The following is a 21489-nucleotide window of genomic DNA, read 5'->3' on the forward strand; positions in this document are numbered from 1 at the left end:
CGCTTCAGGTAATCTTGATCTAAATCTTTTCAATTTAAATGTGCAAGCCAAACATAAGAGGTGGAAACTATTTGGATTAAATCAAACACTCTGAAATTGGACTTTAAATGAATCCGAATACATTAAAAATGGGCAGCTAAAGGTTACAATTTGGCTTTTTTTTACGGAAACTTTTATAAAGCGTTTATGTGAAAAATGAATAAAAAGTTCTATGTTTTTTGTCTTTAAAAGTAGAAAATAAAGATGGAGTTAAATACATTATGGACCGAAAACAACCCAATCCATATAGTTTGAGTCAAAATGGAAATCCAAGCGATCCATTTACAGACCAAAAATATAATTGAAACTAGGGCAGAAACCAATGATTATATTTTAAATCAAATCATCTGTTGATTATTTTTTCGATTAATAAACTTAAACTTTTCTACTTGAGGAGTTCTGGATAGAGCATATTGACAGACAAAAAATATCTTTATCTTAAATCAGGGTTTATGCATGAATGAGTAACTCTTATTTAATGCTTTTTAATGCTCTTAGAAATAATCTTAATGCCATCAACAAGTACCCATGACTATGTATATATATATACAAGGCAAAATCCTTTGTCATCTTCACCGTGGACAGGCTGCAGCCACGTCCGGAGTTCCTCGTTTTCCTGCCACTTTGGTTCAAATTTGCCTTTTCCCCATTCTCTAGCCTTTTCTCTGCCTCAAGCTTATTTTCCAAAGCATTTTAATGCCACGATTATCAAATTTAATGAATTTTAATGCCAATCAAGGCCTTAATTTAAAAAATAATTATTTAATGACTTTTAATGATTTTTAATGACTCGCGAAAACCCTGTAAATGCAAAATGTTTTCACATTCTTTTGATATTTTGGTATAATTAATGCTTGAAGTGGGTTGCTCTGTCAGCTAAAGGTATATATTAAAACCTCTATTTTATATATCTCCATTTAACGATTAATCAATTACTAAATTAGCTGACGATTGTTTCAATAACCCATTAATCACAATTAATCCGATTAATTGTTTCAGCCCTACTTGAAACTCTTTAATGATAAAGTAGTGACATTTGTCAGATATAACAGCTAAACAATTAGTGGCATTCTTTTCAAAATAGAAGAAAACAGATGTGTAATCCAGAACATAATAATCTGAAGCTTAATCTCTGCAACACAGATATTTACACTTAAGCTGTAGCTGTTTTCATCAATCATTTCAGAAGTAAAAGAACTTAAGTTTACAAGTTTTAATTAGACATAATTAACATTCCACCACCAGTTGATGCTGAACCTTCTTTTGTTATGTGCTCAGTTGTTGCTAAACTATAGGCATAATTGATTTAGTTGCATTAATATCTTGCTTATCATCAGTATTAATACATTCTTTGGACTAGTTCTGAAACCATTAATCAGATTAATCAATTATTGAAATAATCATCAACTGATTTAGTAATTGATTGATAGTAAACTGGAGTATAGAGACAGTAAAACATGCCTTTAGCTGACAGAGCCACCAAATTAGAGCAGGAATTGTAAAAATTCTATGTAAAAATTTTGCATTTAAGGAAAAATAAATTACATCCGTCAATATTTTCTATCTAGAACTCCTCAAGTGGAAAAGTTTTAGTTTCACCTGGTTTAAAAAAAATCATCTTTAAGAAATCTTTGGCTATCCGACTATTAATCGATTAATTGAAAAAATAATCTGCTTAGAAAGAACTGAAATAAATAAACAAAAAAAACGATATCCAGTCTTTTCTAACCCCCGTAGAAACCTTCCATTGGTTTTTGTGTTTAGGTGAGAATCTTAAAGCTACAAATATAAGAAAAGTAAAACAAAAAGCGACTAACGGTTTTGCTAAATCCTTTCAGAAGACACTGCTATGGTCAAACATGATCGACCTCTGGTTTGCTGCTACTTTCTTTTATTAAAAAAATCTGTTTTGCAAAAACAGGAAGAAGCGAGAGGCAATAGAGAAAGGCCTAATGAGAGCAAAAAACAACATCATATGACTGAAACTCCTGCAGCTCATGCCAAACTTATTAATACAGTCAGTAAACAAGTGTAGAGGGGAAAAAGCGGACAGGCGATGTAGGTCAGAAACAAAATGACAAATAAAACTCGGATTCGACTGACAATGATAGATATCATCATGATAGATAAACTGAGAGGATACAGAAAACAGGGACTTACACTTGTTACCCGTCTGTAGATCTGCGCTGCATTTTGGCATTCCGAGTAGGGATACTCAGAGGTTGCCATTTCCAGCATGCACATGCCAAAGGCATAGACGTCCACAGATTCATCGTACTTCTCCTCATACATCTCAGGAGCCATAAACTCTGGAGTACCTTTTAAAAATAGAAATATACAAGTTTTAGATGCCATTAGATTTCTTAAAATGTGCCAGGAAACAGTTTACACCTCTGACAGTAAAATTCAGGTCATAAACTGTAATAAAAAGAAACGTACTACAAACCACAAACTGCAATGTGTCCAAATAGTTGAGGTCTCTGTAATTACTACAAACAGCGAACCTTACTTAAAGGTAGAGGAGGAGGAAGATGGAATTCAGAGAAAATACCTGTGGTCAGCCTGATGGCTACTCAACCAAAAAACAAGCCAAGTTTTCTTTAGACATTTTTTTTGTGTGCAGCCATTACATCCTCAGACAGCCTAAATCTAGCTTAACAGCAGACATACTAAAGGTACCTTCCAAAATAACTGTGGTTTACTTTAACGACCAGCAGTAAAATGATCGTGAATGTTGTGGATGTTTGCATTTAAACGGCAATTACTCCTGCAAAAGTGATGGTATGCAACCTTTAAAATTCCGTCCATCAGCAGGGCGTTTTCTTACCTATAACGCTTTTGGCGAAGGATGCCCTCTTCAGGGTGGCCAGTCCCAGGTCTCCGATCTTTACAGACCCCGTTGGCCCTGTGATGAAGATGTTATCGCACTTCAGGTCTCTGTGGATGATGGGCGGGGCCCTGGTGTGCAGGAAGTGAAGACCTTTGAGGATCTGTCGGCACCATGAGCGCAGGACCTTGATTTTCATGACCTTAAAGCGTTTCAGATACCTGAAAGGGAGATAAAAAATTCAGTCACACTTTGTTTAACATTGAAAAGAAACCACATGGCCAACTGCATTGCTTACAATACTATTAATCAGCTCTAAAAAAACAGCTTGTGGTTTTAAAATCCAAAATCATCATCAACCAGACTGTTCAATTAGCGTTTGCTTGTTTTTATTTACATTTCAAGCAGCCTTTATTTCCCCTGGAAAATATGTCCTACTGTTGCCACCATCTGAACAAACCCACATCAAACACAAAGCTGCCTTTCTGTTATGAGCAAGAATTTTAAGGTTGACAATGATGGGAAAATTAATGAGTCCAAATCAAAGTTTGGCAAGGCAATAAAAGCAGAGAAACAGGCCCAACACCATCATTAAAACATGAAGCTTATGTAACCACTGTTTACTAAGTCCGAAGGTCTATGTCTAAACAAATCAGTATAAATTGCCCCATCATTGTGCAGAACGTTAAAATTAGAATGGATATTATTAAAACTATTCCTTAGACATTGTCTAAAGTTACCACTTGATTTAAAAGTACAGATACAAAAGGTCCGTATGAACCCTTTCTATAAACAGACTTTAAATAAAGAACGAAAAAGGTGATTGCATTTTGTTAGAGAGGGGACAGGATAAACAGATGCAGAGATCTAATAGGAGATAGATGATAGGTGGATGCAATTATGTACAGATAATGGATTTAATAAATAGTCGGATGCTTTAAAACAATTTAAATGTAACTTTAGTGAGATTGAGGTTTTTACGAATGATGGATGGATACTATTTATACAGAAAACCTTGCTTTGCATGTTGCTGGAGTGATACACAGATTAGTTTTTTAGACAACTAGATATGTAATTAGGGTTGCACCGATTACATATTTCTGGCTGATCAAAGATTCCTGATATTAAAAAAGCCTGACATGCCGATTCTGGTTAAAATCGATACAGATTCCTTTTTACAAATTACACTGTCCGTTTCTATAAGATCACAAGATATTTGAATCTTATCCTACAGAAAGAAAAAAAACATTGCATGTGAAACAATAAAAACTTCAAGAATAACTGCTTTCAAATAGAAATTAAAGTTTAAGGCAATGGCAGTGGGAGGTTTTCAGACCTTTACAGAGTAGATCAGATTAATGGAAAAGATCAAATCAATGTATTGGCTGATCAACTAGGCCAGATTGGAAGGCCGATAAATCGTCCACCCCTCATAATAAGGAAATACATTTCTCCAGTCCTCTCCTGACTGAATAGGGACTCTGGATTAGGGCTGAACGATTTTGCCAAAGATGAAAATGTGCGTTTCATTTCCACCAATATTGCGATTGCAATATTTTTTTGCAATTCCCCTTTACACTAAGCACAAATATGTAGATATTTCACTAGAGGGTTGACCTTGATGCAGGACTTAACTGTAAACTTTATGTGAAAAAGTTCCTACTTCCTGCAACTGTCTCTTCCCTTCTGTGTAGTAGAAAAACTATTTTAAGCATATTACCACCATCTAAAAGGCTAGAAGAAGTAATGTACTTACCAAAATCCATCTTAATGTTGTTAAATGTAATGCAACTAAAATTGAAAGCCTCTGTGATTTGAAAATTGCTTTTTGCCCAGCCCTACTCTGGATCTAGGATTAAAATTCTAAATGCAAAAATATCTATTCTTAATATCACCATAAGAATGATTTTTTTTAAGTCACCAAACATTGTGAGTTTTTTGTTTTTAAACCTTTAAAGGTACAAAATGATGAACAAAAAAATCTTAAGTGATTTTGAAACACAAGAAAAAATACTCTTAGAACAAACAGGATTTTTACCGATATTTACAATAAGAAATTTTGTTAATTTAAAAATGAGGTCAATTACTGACAAAAATATATATCTCGTAGAATTTTTTTTAATGCCTACAAATCAAAAATTAAAGGGAAAATTTGTTTCAATTATCTATAAAAACATAATGTATCTAAAAAAAAGAACACCTACAAATCAAAGCAAGATGAGAAATAGAGGGCAATTTGACAATAAGAGAGGAGGAATGGGGAATAATATGGAGATACCATTGGACATATAATAAATCTCTTCAATGACAAGAATTTGGATGGAAAAATCTAAAAAGATTTTTTATCACACCTGCTCAAAAATGCCACTACGACAGAATTTCCCCCACATTTTGGAGGAAATGTAGAAATCAAAACGCAAACATTATCATGTCTTCTGGGATTACCCAATTATAAAAGATTAATGGAAATAAATAAATAATGCTTTAAAAGATATTTTCAGACAGAACATTCCTTTGGAGATCAAGCTTATATATTTTGGCATAATTCCTCAAGAAGCCTAAAAAAGAAATAAATATTTAATGAGGATTTTATTAAGAGCAAGTAAGAAAAACATTAAAAGAAAATGTTTATTACAGGACAAAACAACTTTAGACGACTGGATCGACATAACATTTAACATATGGAAAAATAATAACAGCCTCTCTAGATCACAAGACTGAACAAATCTGTCAGTGGAGGCAGATTAAGGTAGAATATATAAAATTTAAAAGATCGGATTTCAATTTTAGAGACCAAACGTGATTAAATCTCCTCAACAATCCACCCTCCTTAGATATTAAACTGAATTAAGTTTTTTTATTGTTGTGTTTCCTCTTTATAGTTTTTTGTTCTTCTCAGGGAAGTAAAATGATTTTGTTTGGACTACTATAACGCAATGCCTTACTTATTCACCTTATTTCAAATGTTGGAGTTAATCCTGTGAAGTAGAGGCCTATGTCTATGTAAATAATACTTTCCTGAGAATCAATAAAGATAAAAATAGAAAGAACAAAAAAAAGCCTTTAAAGATACAAAGACTCAAACAAAATCAATGTCAAATATAAAATGTTTATCGTTTTATAGACAAAACTGAAACCATTCCAATGATTATCATCAGCGAGGCTGTATTTTTTTTTACTAATTATGTTATTATTTTAGGCAGTGCGGACGAAATAAATCACATAGTTTTGGAAGATTTTATCAAACAGACAAACAATTATGTAATCTGAACCTATTAAAGTTTGATAACCGTGAACAACAAGTCATAAATTATTGTGTAATTATTCCATTATTAAAGTCATTTGAAAGAGTCTTTCATTATTTCTGTTTGATAAGTGAACATTTGGAGCCTTTCCCAGAACACGCCTTGTGGCAGGCAGGGAAACACCCGCTGAGAGGCTGCCAACTGATCCTCAGAGCCAAAACAGATCCACACCTGTGGGCGTTTAAGACGAGGCACCTGGTTCACATGGCTCTGGAACGATGGAGGAAAAACCGCTGGATACACGAAAGATGCCTAAATATTTATTTTTTAGAAAATCAGCAGGGTTATTTACACAACGGCGCTACTGTTAAAGCGTCATACCAAATAGTTCTCCTCCATTTTTGATCCTCACCTTTGAAATATTTTAATACCTTTAATTATTACGGTTTAACAAAGGCGGGGTTTTAAAAGATACAGCAAAGTGTTGGCAGTAACTTCTGATTAGTGCAACGATAAAGGAGATAATACTTTCATACTTTGTGAAATAACATTTATAAACAGCATTCCACAAAATAATATTCCACCCCTTAAGCCCAGAGGGTCTTAGGAGGAAATTCCGCCTGAAATTGCATTTGTGAATAAAAGAAAGTACAGCTTCCAACCTTTAAACTAGAAATACATTTTTTTGTATTTGTAAGACAGAAATGCATTGATATTTTTCAGGTGGAGCCACTATTTTAGATGTTACCATGTCTGATTTGTAGGTGATTAAACAAAGAAAAAAATGAAAGATTTTTTGTCTCAGCAACATTTTTTTTCCAAAATAAACACTTTCCAAAACAAAACACCACAAAAACCCATTTCAAACTCTGGATGAACCAAACAACTCCAAACAAATTGGGACTGAGTAAATTAAAGCATGTTTGTTCCACAAAGGTTTTAGTGGGCAGTGTGATAGGCAGAAATGCGATTTTGGCACAGTTCCAAAAGTGGCCAAATTGTGCCAAATGCATTTTTCCTACTCATAAAAAGGGAAAAAAGAACATCCTCCACTATACCTTTAATTTCTACATCTAAAACTAAACCTGCTCTATTAGGTTAATTCCCAGCTCAGACCTAATCTGTCCTGTTTCTCTCTGCGTCCTCTAGGGCAGAGCTGCCAACAGGTCCAGCAGTAAATTTGTCGAAAAATGATTAGAAAAAGGCAAGTCGTTAAACAGCTTTTATCGACAGTGACTACACATCAGTTTATGATTTTAAAAAAATGTATCTTAATCTTCTTAAATCTTTTATGCTTCTTTGATCTGATTTTAAACATCTTACAGCACTGAAAATATGCAGTCATATAGTTCACATTGAAGGGGGGGAACTTTCTGAGCGGCCAATCAGTCCGGGATTATCCGATGTACAATCTTTGGATTGGGAAACAAGGTTCACTCTATGTGCAACATGTACGATTAGAGCAAGCAGTATTTCTTTATATTAGCATATTGTAAATAACACAATAAGTGGCAAAATGTAAAACTGAGGTGAGCAAGCCCTTTTTTCCACATAGTTTACGTTTAAAAATCATCAAATATTTGAAGAAACTTACTAACTTTTAGTAAACATACCACAAAAAGTGGAATCTTTACTATTTTCTTCATTTCATCTTTTATTTCCACTTCTCACACACCTCTCTCTCGCTTGTTTCTTCCTCTGTCTCCCATCTTTTCACCTCCTCCTCCTCCTCAGCCCATCTCCTGGTCTTTATTTCCCCCCTGTTCTGGAGTCAAAGCGGTGCTGACAGACGAGCTAAACCCTGTGGCATGCAGCAGCTCCAAAGTGACACTGCACAGCGTTTCTCCCACACAAAGTTGCACAACCTCGCTCTTATTTTAGCACACAAACCCAAGTACACAGATATGAATGTCACCTATAAGATACAGAAATAATGTTTATTTAACACCAGAACTAAAGCAGCTCAAAAGCATCTTCATGCTTTTCTAATGTTCCTTTAATGCACTGCAGCAGTGCTGGTCAGCATTTCCATCTTTACTATCTTTCTCCCTCCCCCTTGCCCCCCCCTGTCATCTCTCTTTCTTTTTCCACTGCCTCAGCACAGCACCTCTCCTTTCCAAGGACTCATCTGGACTGAAGCCGAAACCCTGCGCGGCCTTTATCCTGTCCATAAACGAAGCAGCACCCAGGTTCCCACAAAAACTACCTTAAAACATCTACATTTGCATCAGAAAATCTGTTCTATTCCTGGTAATAAGTTTATCAGTAAGATTTTAAGAAAAGCTGCACCAGTTTTTCTTTTTTTTTTTTTGCAACACATTCTGGTCTCATTAGAGGACACTGCACTGCTTGCTTTCACTCAGCAGGAAATGCAATATCAGCTGCCATGTTGTTCAATTTAGCAAAATCAGTTTTTCAATCAGTATTTAAACTATTCCAACTAACATGGAAAGGAATTGTGACGCTTTCCAGAGGAGGGCGCCACTCTCCTGAAGGAATTGAGGCTAATATTTCTCCCTCTTGTGTTACAGGTGAGTCAGTGCTTTGTTACGCTAGAAGCAATATCCCTCTAAGATCCTTCTGTCTCCCTCTAAGTGTTACAGTCCGATCTCATATCGGTCCTCTTCTACCCCCGGTGCAGAGGAACAATGCCAGGAATGAAAGGAATCTGCAGATGAAGCAGCAGCTGGCAGGTGGGCTGGTGGTGTCCCATGATGCACCATGTGGCGCAGGCTTATTGCCTTTTCTGTAACAGTGACGTTCACAGATGCGCAGCTCTACTCATCGGCAGAGAGTGGCATTCAGGAATTACATGTCTCTTCCTTACTTTGGGGTTGGAGGAGGGGGTCTGACAGAGGTGCAAACATCCCAACATGTACACCATAAAGTCTCTTCATTATTCCCCTTTTCAGCTTTTTTCTATTTTAGATTTGAGCCTTTTAAAAATAACATTCAGATACAACCTGGGATTTAATCCCTCAGCATAAACTCAAGTGCCTTTAAGGTAATTGCAACCAATGACATTTTCTCCTAAGCTCTGCTCTTTTCATGAGCAGGAAAAAAACTGAATAATTGGACAACTATTAATCAGTCTAAATCTGGTCTTTATAGAACATGTATATAAAAAAATCACACTTTGCATCATCATAAACAATATTAGACTTAAGTCTGGGTTGAGGGTCACTAATAGGTTTCGATTTAAGCATACTCATGTGCTTTAAGTCTACAGGTCTGCAACCTGCGGCTCCGAAGCCACATGTAATAGTGGTCAAAAAAAGATATAAAGACCTAAATAATATACTATTATAATAAATACCAGTCTTAGAACCTTTATTAGTTTTGAAAAAGAATATTTAAATTGAATTTTCACAACAGAATGACAGCATAAAAGCATCAGAAAAATTTTTTGTAGTGCTATTCTTCTTTTAATTAGCTTGGAAATTATGTTTTATTATTATCATACCTTATAGAAGAAAATCAAAGCTTCATATTTAGGAATCGTTTACTTTTTAATTGTTTTAAGCTAAAAAAGCAAATCAGCTGTTCGTTTTTTGAGATGGCAACACATTTCCTTTGGCAGATATTTAACAGAAATAATATATTTTTTTTATATTAAAAGGTCATGTAATATTTTGCAGCGGCTGTTTGGATATGAAAGGTTGCAGACCCCTGTTCTAGACAACGTCCAGACCTAAATCCAGCAAGGAATCCCCTGAGCTCTGGGTAAAGCTGCCAGCCTCTAGTTGTGTAATGCTGGTAGAAACCTTCCACCCCTACTTATACTTAGAAACTGCAGCTAAAGGTGTTTCTAAGAGGTTTTGAGTCTGACGTTGGGCAGAATGCACATTCAAATAATTACGGCTAAGACAGAACAGCTGGATCCAAACTAAATTCTCGAGGTGATTTTAAATCTAGCAGAGTTTGAGATTATTGTAAAACTGTTGTTTTATGCAATATTACTGTATTTCCTTTATGTTTTACATTCCCTTGTGGTCTTTTTTATTTTTTTTTACTTGTTTTTTGCCTCCTGTACTCACGTTTTTAGCGTGCCAGATGTCATGAGCTCGGTGACGAGAACAATACATTTCTTTCCTTTGCACAAACCCTCCCAGGAGTCATAGAAGCGGACAATGTTAGGATGCTGGAGACCCTTCAACATCCCGGCTTCCTCTTTGAAACGCTGGCGCTCCGACTTGGACAGCTTACGGTCCTGCACACAGGACACAGAAGGACAATTGGTGAGGAGGAGGCAAAACAAAGATAAATACAGCAATGTGGAAATCCGATTGGTAAAGGCAGCTTTTTATATCAACTATTAAAACAGGGAGTTATATTCAGTGGAAGAAAAGATTTTAGAGAGAAGTGGAAGAGATGAAGGTTAAACTGAAGGAATAATAGGATTTTTTTTTTTTTCAAAAATACATAAACACATAAAAAAATAATGGTTTTCAGTTCATATTGTACCATTTTAGCTTCGTCTGAAGGCTCCGCCCACACTGCGTCCTTCAGGCTGCAACATGTTGACTCGACTGTTTATAACAAACTGCTTTCTCAAGTTAAAGTAGATCCTTGTGCAATTTTTTTTAGATATAAGTTCATCAAAATGATAATGAGGAAGTGAACTTTTATACTGAAGAATAATATAAACATCTATACTAAAAATAAAGAAACTTTACATAAACTAAACAATAGCAACATGCAATACTAACAAAAATCAGCTGTATAGTTGTTACATCACATACAATACAGAGATATAGTAATGGTAGTAATTCTCTATTGTCCTACTTAAAGGATGGGTTCTCAGTATTTATAAGCTGCTATTTCAATCTGTCAATTTGTAAATTAAGATTAATCCAATAATCCCCAATGACAACTTTTAATTGCATCGCTGTTAACGGGTATGACACCTAAACTAGTGTTGTTTTAGTGCTGCGATGTGGTTAAAAGCCTGCCTGGAATGCACGTAGGAGGCAGGATTAAACTTGTTTATAAGCTTTCTTCATTCAAAAGTTACACATGGATCAGTAGAAATATTCCCTTGATATACAGATTGGCCTTTTTTAGCACTACACATTCTAGTTTCCAGCAGAAATGCAGATAAATTACTATTATAGATCCTGGGGGAAGAGGAAAGTAGGATCTATGACATCTGAACCACAGCTCTGTGTTTGGTCTCTACATGTCATCGCAAAGCAGCGGGATCTTGACCAAAAACAAGCCAAGTAAAGAAAGTTACGGTCTACATTCCTCCATCTGAAACACACACATTTATGTGCATTCCCTCTCTACCAATTAAAGCTAAGTAGATGGACAGGGATGTGTGGGCAGGTCATTGCTTGTAGGAAGCTTAGAGGGACAACTACACATAAAAACAGTCACTCAGAAGGAAATAAACTAAATAATTCATAAAATATGCTGTGAGAATAACTCGTGTTTTTTCTCTTTTTTTAAATTTAAATTGAGTCTTAGTCCCAAACTGTTAAATGACGCATTCATCACACTGAACCAGAATTAAACATAATCTTGGCTGCATAACAGGAGAAATGGCGACAGATACTTAATTCTGAGGGGATTTGTGTTTGTTAAGCTGAATCCTTAACACGCACTTCCTACAGCTGTCGAACGAAGGATGCACCAGATTTAGTGGTTTGAAAATAAAGAAAACCAATGATTAAACTGACGTGGAACAAACATCCAGAGTGTTTTATGCCAATGAATGTCTGTGACCCTTTCAGAAGATGAAATGTAGTGAGCCAACAGATGAAGACAGGAAGAGCCACAAGACTGTCTGAGTGGGAAAGTAATTTCGAAAAATGCAATTTACAAATCGTAGAGGCATTTAATTTTAGTCACGATATATTTAAAAAGAGTAAGACACTAAATGTTTTCCCTCCAGCCCTTTAGGTGGCGGTAATGTGATTAAAGTGAGTATGCTTTCACATAGAAAGGAACAGAGTTAAAGCAAGCACCCAGATCTATGCGTTATAATAGAAGTATGAACTTTTTCATGCAAATGTTACAGTAAAGTTAATGAAAAATGGTTAGTAAAACAGCAAAATGCTTGCGCTTATTGCAAAGGCAAATCGCAATAAAATCGCAATCATAATATTGGTTCAAAATTGAGTTTTGTCAAAATCATTCAGCTGTAACTAGATGAGCAAAAACAATCTATTTTATGGACTATCAAAGTTGAAGGTAAAATGCCCAACTGAATTCATTTCAAGATGTATTTTTTTCCCCCAGATTTAAGATGAAATCTACACAGTTTGATTTGGAAAAAACTTAGAATTGCTTTAACTTCAAAACCACGCTCTAATTTACATAGGTCTTGTTCAAAATTTCAATAAAATCCACTTAAGTCTTTCTTTGGAATGCAAAATAAATTTGAAGGTTTTTGAATACTTCTGCAGGACAGTGCATAATCCAAGCTTTGGAAATCAACACAAAGCCCCTCAACCAACACAGAGAAACAGCATCTTCAGAAACGTTTTGTGAGCAGCTTCCAAGATTAGAAGAATATCTGGGGTGATGAGGTCATACTGTACAACCCAGAGCTCCATCATGTGACTTATTCGCTCTCCAGCACATTAAGGGGATTTTCAATCACACTGGAGCTTTCAGAAATAATGCATGTTGGTGGAGGAGACAGCCTGAAAAAGCTTATCCCTTCATCATCCCTCTGCTGCTGATGATTGCCCATTAGCACAAACCATCCACCAGCAGCCTCACTAAGCTCTACTCCAATTCTCCTCTTCTTCTTCGGCTGTTTCCGCCCCCTGCGATCACATGATCCCCTCTTGAAGTCACATGACCGTAGCCACTAGTCACATGACTGCCTGGAAGACAACATCACATTTCCGAGCAGCACTTAGAAAAGACCCTGATGACCCATAACACTTAGAACCCTCTCTCTGGGCATTAGATGATCCTTCTCTTTTCTTCAACCTAATGATTTAAATCTTCATGCCTCATGTTTGCGCGACTCATAAATACATCAGATTGCAGTGAGAGAAAATAACGACTAGCCCTAAATCTGACAAAATAAGTCCTTTTAAAAATATGAAATCAAACAAGCACTACCTATGATTACAGAGGCAATTTATCTCCACTGAAGCGACAGGAATATGACCACATGTGTGCCTGTCTGCGCGTCCACAGACATTACTACAGACAGCAGACTGGAAGTCTGAGAGAACTAATCCAATATTAATATTTGCTTTTTTTTAAGTCTATAAATGGACACAGAAACAGCAGGAGTTTTTATAGGAGGTACAGAGTACAGCCCTTTGCAAAGCTAATGTTACACCAACAAACCTAAACACATTTCATTGGTGAAGTCTTTGTTTTCCTGTTGGAAGGTCATCCTCCATCTAGGACAGGGGGGTTCAAATTCATTGAATGTGAGCTTCCGTTTGGAATAGGTAAAGATGACCAACCCCCCCCCACCAAACCCTGATTACTCTGAGGTACACCATCAATTGAATGCAGGGTGCAACGTCAGTGGACTCATCCAGTGGAATGGCTTGGATGGGGCTTTTGCGAACTCTGTTCACCACCTGCTCTTTGACATCATAATATTTTGGGATATTCATCGCTGGATGGTTTTGTCAGACGTTGGGGTTGTGTCAAGTTTAGCACATATGTTTAGCTGCCGGGAGCAGATTTTTTTCTCCATCAGTATGGGGCTTGCCTGCCTTTGCTAAGTGAAGAGCAGCTATATAAAGCCGGGCGTACACTGTGCCATTTTTTTCAATCGTTGCACGCAGCTACAGCTCACACTGTACGACGAAACTCCAGGGTTTCCTACCCTACGACGAAGCCCTCGTCGTACAGATGCAGATGCATGTTCAGTCCATGCAGGATCTACCTTGTATGTCTAAAAACCACGACGGACTCAGCTCCGCAGTGACATTGAGCTACTCTGACTCGTCTATCCGGAAGCCAAACGAGAAGAAGAGGAATATGAGGCTCACTTAACTCACTTTGATTTTCTCCCAACCTCACGATTCCTGGTCGGCAGGTGGTCGTGGGAGGCTAAACGCCACTCGTTACTCCCTGTACACTACACGATCTACAACGCATGATCAGGCTGAAAGACGGCCTGATTGGAAAATTCTCGTCCAACTAGAAAATCACCCTGAAAAGGGCAAAAAATCGTACAGTGTAAGCCTGGCTTAACATGCCTCAGTTGCCATGACGTTAGTGTCAAACGAACACATTACTGTGAAAAAAAATCTATTGGCTTGTTGGCTAAATTCATGTGCTCTATTTCCATATGATGGCGCAGTTTGGATGGCCGCATACTGTCATTTGCTAACATCTCTTTGCACATCACACATTGTGGCAGAGCTGTGCTGTCGGAAACGGACCATATAAAACCTCATTTTAAATAATCAGGAACAAATATCCTTTTTTTTAGCAGATGAATACAATAAAAATTGTATTTCACTTAATCTACATCTTCAACTCAAATTTGACCAGCTTCACTGTTCCTGCTGAAGGTAAGCCCCCCCACAGTATGACACTGCCACCACTGTGTTTCAAGGTAGAGGCGATGCGTTTGGGGTGAATATGTAGAACTGCTTTTTCTTCTTCTAAATCTTTTTTTATGTTTATTGGTAAAGTTCTTTTATGCTCTTTGAACTTCATAAAATACCATAGTCTACTAATTAATTAAAAATCAATTATCTTAACTGAAGAAATGGTGGTTTTGTTGCCTCTCTATAAAGTTTTCCAGTTATTCTTTTTATGGCTCTTTAATGTTGAATAAAAATTGGTTGAATATGTGTTTTATATGCATTTTCCCAAACTTCTATACAACTTTTACACTCTTTATGTTTGCTGTGTCGCTTCTATGGCTTTAAGGACATCAGACGACAGAAATGTTCTTAAAATACTAAGATACTACATATTCGTCTATCGTATTAAATCTCAAAATACATAAAGGGTTGTAGCTGTAAGGTCAAAAGATGTCCAAATGATCTGGTTTTATAAGGATTTTTGCAAGGCAGTGTATGTGATGTCATGATGGGAGTTAATCTGATCCATAATACATAGGTTCTCTTGTTTAGTTGGGTTGTTTTTGCTCCCTCTCCCTTTCCTTCAATCTCTGGCTTCAAAACATCATGAGGTTCGAGTTTGTCGGACTCAAAAATATTCCCTTATTTTCCAGTTACGATCCTCCCTTACAGGTTCTCATAAACCCCTTCCACCTCACACACACACACACACACACACACATGCCTGAACACTTAAATCTGCAGCCTCTTATCTGCCACCCACATACAGACACTTCTTTTCGACATAAGGACTTCACACTCTCTAATCCGGGCCTCGGCATTGTCGCTGCCTTCCCTCAGCCAATCTGAGGGCTTCAAAGAAGCCTCCTATACATCTCTGAGTATGTGACAGCTCTAATTTTATACGGCCTATTTATGCTCTGCAGAAGCCAACCAAGGACAGCACACACACACACACACAGAGGCAGACAGACAACAAGCAACCAGGCAGGGAGGCTGCTAGAAACACAATCTGCACTGTTACAGTATTATTCCGTTTCCTGCAGAGAGGCGGAAAACTGATACCCACTGATCAGCCCGTGTAGGTCTGGACGTCCCGCTGAGTTTTAACGCTCTGTGATCATCTGCTCTGCCCCTCTCTGGTCTGTTGCACACCGACCGGTGATCCCAGCGGCAGATGGACTGAGGCTACAGCTGACCGCTTTATGACATGTGCCAGCAAACAACAAGTCTCTCACGGCGAACTGGTGCTTGAGCAAATAACCATATAACTGGGAGTTCAAGGGTAATAACTGTGATCTCTCCCGGGGAGATTAAATTTAGAACAAAATAATTGCATCTGTTTATCTGTGCCCAAAGACTCGGTGTTTCTCATGGTATCCATGATATAATAGAAGTTATCTCCTATTTAGCAGAGGGACAGAAAAGGTCCATGAAGGAAGGATGAGATTAAACTGCTAATGGGTTGTAAAAACTCAATTTGACATAAAATAACAAGATCGAGCACATCCAATGTTTACTTACTGCTATCACTGATTATTCATTGAAAAAATCTAAATGAAGCTTTTTTAATTATCTTATATATCATATTGACTTTCTGTGTCTGGGGTATAAACATGATGGGACACTTTTCTAATTGATTTTCTATTCTATATCTTCAAGGGAAAAAAACAAAACTAGATTATAAATATTTCAAAAGAACTGAATACAAAAGTGCAATATATATATATATATATATATATATTTGTGGTTAGTATCAGTGGTTGAGAGGCAGAACAGGAAAAGTATCAGATAACTAGAAACTCTAAGGTAATACCAAAACACATCACCACTAGCTCCAGAATAATCTCACTCAAGCATATCTGCCGCTGATGACTGGTAGCAGGCAGTTTAAATAGAGGCTAAAGCAGGTTGATCAGATGAGCAGTAATTAGAAACTGGCCAGAGTTAGACAGGTGAATGAAATGAATAATTAAGCCAGTCATCAGCGTCAAGATCACGACAGTTTCACTTTTTAAATGAAATTTCTCAAATAAAGCAACTTTTTCATGAGATGATATCAAGCACATCACCCACTTTTCTTTTAGAAGGAAATTTGAAACACAATTTTAATTCTATCTAGGCTCCTATTGCCAAGAAATTATCCTTTAGCTGCCCGAGAGTGAAAAGAAAAAAAGGAAAAAAAAGAACTGCAGTAGCACTGTCTGAATGATATATATATATATATATATATATATATATATATATATATATATATATATATATATATATACTGATAAGCTAAAATAATAGAAATCATGGGAAAAGATAACCTAAAAAATAAGCTTTGAGTTATTTCTAAACTAGAAATCAAGCTTAGTAAAAAGGAAAACAAAAAACAACAACTCTGCAGTTAAAATGGGAAAGATAAACTAGAGGAAAAGTTTATAATTTAATTGCATATGTGGATGCAGCATCATAACACAGCTTTAAAAGCCAAACCGAGCTGTAAATCTTGGGTCCAAGCTTTCTGAGTTATTGACCAAAATTTGCCTTTCATCGTTTTAACCTCTGACCTAGATTTTTCAGATAGTCCGTGTTTTACTCCAAAATCAGGACCTGTAAATCTTAATCACATCTTGGCTGCATGAAGGAGCTGGTTTCTTCCATGCTCATGGTGGGGTGTAAAAACAAAAAAAATATGACCCCCTCATCCCCGCTCTGCACTGATTGGAAACGCTTTCCTGTAACAAAGCACAACCCTCCTGTGGCACACACACCTCCACATGTTAACAGAAAGACCCACACACACTGCTTCACTTGAACACACAAACCAAGACCTTCACCACAGCTTGTTATGGTTAGCCAGGCTGACAGAGAGAGAGAGCGAGAGAGGCTGGTGAGAATAAGGTTCAAGTAAAAGTCAGGAGAAAGTGATTGAGATTGATCTCAATAGAAGATAGTTTTGCAAATTATTCCAAAAAGAGGAAGAAACTAAGATCTAGATTCTTGTTACCCACCTAATATCACCTTGATCCAACTTCCCTTCCTTCTTTCCTGTATTTCTGAGCCCCTAATTCGCTCTTTGTTTCCATGTCACAACACTCCATCCCTGCCTCCATCATGCATGCCCCCCTCCCACATCTCGCTGGTTTTTAGTTTCCAATCAATCACCACTCCACATATTGCAGTAACAGGGGCCCATGTCTCAGTGACCATGTGTATCTGAGCTGGATGGGACTGAAAGCGCTGGTTTCTGTAGGAAATGGGGCGAGACATGCGGGGCCGCCTAAAAAGCATCGGCCTCCTTGCAGATTTCCTCCGTTTTCACTTTTTTTCATACACATTAGGAAATCATTAAACAAAATTTAACACCAAACAAAGAGGACCTATGTTGGTAAAAATATCAGTTTTCCAGTGATGATTGTATAAACCTGCCATAATGTGATAAAGAATTTCCTACTGTGGAGGAATGTTGCTCCACCATTTCTTTGCAGAATTACTAAGATATTATAATTAAACTCAGCTATTATTGTTCAACAGTCTGGGATGCAGCAGCAGAAGAGTCCCAGACCATTATACTACCACCGCTACAGTTAATGGCATCCATAATGTTCCTTTCTTAAAGGGTACGTTAGTTTTAGGGATGAAAATATTATTCTGCTTAATAGTGATTATTATTGAAATAATTTTTCAACTAATTGGTTAATCACTAACTGGAGTATTGAGACTCTAAAACGTACCTTTAGCTGACAGAGCAGCAGTAATTATAACACAATTGTATAATGGTAAATGAATATTTTATCTTTAAGATATAAAAAAACACTTTTCCATCTTTCAATATGTTTTATCCAGAACTCCTCAAGTGGAAAAGTTTTAGTTTCATCTGGTTTCATTTTTCTAAAATCTTCCTTTGGATATTATTAATCGATTAACTAAAAAAAAAAAAAGATTGACAGATAAACGATTTGCAAAATAATCATAAGTTGCAGCCCTAGTTAGTTTTATTCCAGATTTAAAGAGGTGCAGTTTAACTTTTGTCTCTTAGGAACATTTTTCCAGAATATCTCAGCTGTTTTTTTTGTTGTACTTTAGTAAAAAAAAAAAAAGTGATAAGAAAACATGCTAATCTTTTCCCGATGATTTTTTAAGCTCTTTTTCACCAGCGATGGTTTAGCTCTATAAATAACTTTGTAACCCTTTGCAAATGAATGAATGTCATTGGCAATGTTTATAATCTTTTCTTTAATTTCTTTCGTTTTGGGGCATGATTGGAAATTTACTTTACTTACTTTAAGCTTTTCAAGGTTCTGTTGAAGTGATTTGTTGATCTTACCGACCTGGCAGAAATCAGACCCATTCCTGATTTCATAGAGTGTCTATAATCCCCGTTTTTAGTTTTAAATTTAAGTATTAGTTTGAACGACTGTTTTTTTTTTATTTTAATGAACAAAATCCTAATTTTCAAACAGCTTTTTGGAAAACAGGTGAACTGTTTGATATACTCACAATCTTCAGTGTGGCAGGAGTGTAATGTTTGCTATTAGGATATAAAGATTATCGTGTTTTGTTTCGCGTTTTTGTCCTCCTGAGCAGCAGCAGGCAATACAATCAATGCTATTCTTTCATAATGATGCAACTACAAAGCCATGTGGACATGCATACTCGTCTTCAAACAATGGCTGCCATCCCAGCCTGTCACTCATTGTGCACTGTTGTTTCAAGTCTGTGCCTGGCTGCACAATGCACACCAACTGTCTACCAGTAGGGTCGTTGCCCTTTGCTCTGGTAGTTACGCTTCATCTCTCTTCTCCTTCTCACTTCTGTCATCTTCCGGCTTCCAATTTCTAAGAATAAAACCAAGTTAAGACCTCGCTCCATCCGGTCATCCTGATCCAGGGCGTTATAAGAGGAAATCTGAGTGTAAATTGGTAATCCTTAACAGCATGCTTCACACAAAGAGTCTGATTATACCTGAAATAATCCTGATTCCAGGAACTAATGATCAAAATGCTGAAATGCCAGGTTTCCCAAGTTCTAGTAAGCGATTTTCTACATTCAGGTTGCAGTAAAAGATCAAGCTTTAATCGTTGTTTTAAGACATCTATGGCCCTGTGACACTCTAATCATGCAATCACGCTCCCTTTGTGGCGATCTAAAGCCAAACTAACTCACTAATCCTAAATCAGATGAGCTTATCTGTTCAACCAGGACTAAAAGCTCTTACTCACTGATTACAGTTTTCAGTGAAATGATTAGGAAGCATGAATGGTGTCCTTTGTCAATGAAAAGAAAGCCCAGCGCTGACAGTCGCATGACTACAACGGGGACCAGCAGTTGAAAAAGAAGCTTATTAATAGAGACTTTAGATGTCTTTTTACTTTTAGAACAACAGAACCTTGCAACAAAACATGCTTCTTGAACTTTCCTGTATGTATTTTTTTTCCACACTAAAACATTTTCTTTACATGTGTTTTATTGGGAGTTGTGTTATTATCAATGCAATACCAGAGGCCTGTTGATTAAGAAAAGTGCTTTATGATTAAAGTTGGAGATGGAGAAAACGGTGAGGAAACAGCAAAGGAATTAGTTCCCCATTCAAGGAATAGAAGTGTTAACCAAAGAACATCTCACAGATTTCTCCTAAATCTATCATCTAAAAATGGAAGAAAAGGCAAATACCTATCAAGGCATGTCTGTCTGCCTTAACAGCGTGAGCTTTAACCAGAGAAACACTTTGGAGGAGCTGCAGAGATGCATAGCTCAGCAGGAGAGTCTGACCTTTAAGGTAGAGGGACAAGAACAATAAAGTACACCCTGAACATACTAGCCTTCTGTAATGCTCGGTGGTGGCTGCAATATGCTGTGGTAAACCTTTGTCTTAGGAGGTGTATAGAGCTAAATGCATAGAGATCCATGAAGATAAATGATCAGAGACTGGCTAAAAATGTGGAAAGGTTGTGGGGAACAAATACTTTCAAAAGACCGTCAAATTATGACAAATAGTCTAAAACAAATAGTCTAAAACTGAAGCATGAACTTATGAACTCTTAACTAGTTCAAGTACAGAGTTCAGCAGCACTAGGAATGAGTTATTTCAAATGGAAGGAAAGTCCTGCCCAAATATCCAAGCTGTCCAACTCTCCACATTTTAAACTCATCTGAGTTCGAAAGGAAGAAGCAACTGCAGTGCAGCTTAGGGTGGCGTCTATGAAAAGATGTATTCTTTTCTGATAAAGGCCAAATTATTCTGTTAACTGTAATGTGCAAACTGAGTCCAAATCAACCTGAAATAGGGAGAAAAAAATGACCATCTCTTCATAAACCCTCTACAAGTTCACTTCTGGCAGGTTCTGTTTAATCGATTTAGCTGTGAAACCTTCTTTGAACTGCTACAAAGATCAATTTGAAACCCCGGACTCTTTAATGAAATGGTTGTCATATATCACCACTCCTGACTGCCTCAAACATAAAAATGTCTTTGAACTACACAAAGATCTGACCTGTTTTCTCGCAGTTTGGAATGTACTGCTTCTACTGCTTGGGATTCGACTGCAAATTAAAAACATAAAAAGAGTTAAGCTGCTGACTATTTCAGAAAAGAAATATTTGTAATTCATGAGTCACATATGCAAGTGCAAGAACTTTTGAGTGCGAAAGGTTATTCTCCTTAAAGAGCGTGCATCCACCAGCCTCTCTGTTACCACATCATAAACAAACAGATCCGGGAGGATATGCTGATGGATAGCAGCCAGTCTGGACATGGCTCAGAGCTTCAAATCAGGATGATTTCCACTTTCCAGTGCTGGAAAAGGGAGGAAAAGAACTAAACGCAGCAGAGCTTAGCGAGTCTGCAGGGTTTCTAGATTAGAAGAAACAT

At 36.9% G+C, this 21489-nt stretch overlaps 1 protein-coding gene across 7 annotated transcripts in view; it reads right to left on the bottom strand.

The window, feature by feature from the left end:
- wnk1 (WNK lysine deficient protein kinase 1) overlaps nucleotides 1–21489 on the bottom strand; it is a 107872-nt gene that overhangs the window by 45871 nt on the left and 40512 nt on the right. For all 7 annotated transcript variants that reach the window (XM_015392424.1, XM_015392419.1, XM_015392421.1 and 4 more), the window contains exons 3-5: nucleotides 10149–10321; nucleotides 2867–3087; nucleotides 2200–2357 (exon numbers count right to left, since the gene is read on the bottom strand). In XM_015392424.1, coding sequence (XP_015247910.1) covers nucleotides 2200–2357; nucleotides 2867–3087; nucleotides 10149–10321 — 552 coding nt within the window. The remainder of the gene's footprint in view (nucleotides 1–2199; nucleotides 2358–2866; nucleotides 3088–10148; nucleotides 10322–21489) is intronic.

Source organism: Cyprinodon variegatus, unplaced genomic scaffold, assembly GCF_000732505.1.
Source record: "Cyprinodon variegatus isolate N-32 unplaced genomic scaffold, C_variegatus-1.0 Scaffold590, whole genome shotgun sequence".
Taxonomy (NCBI): Eukaryota; Metazoa; Chordata; class Actinopteri; order Cyprinodontiformes; family Cyprinodontidae; genus Cyprinodon; species Cyprinodon variegatus.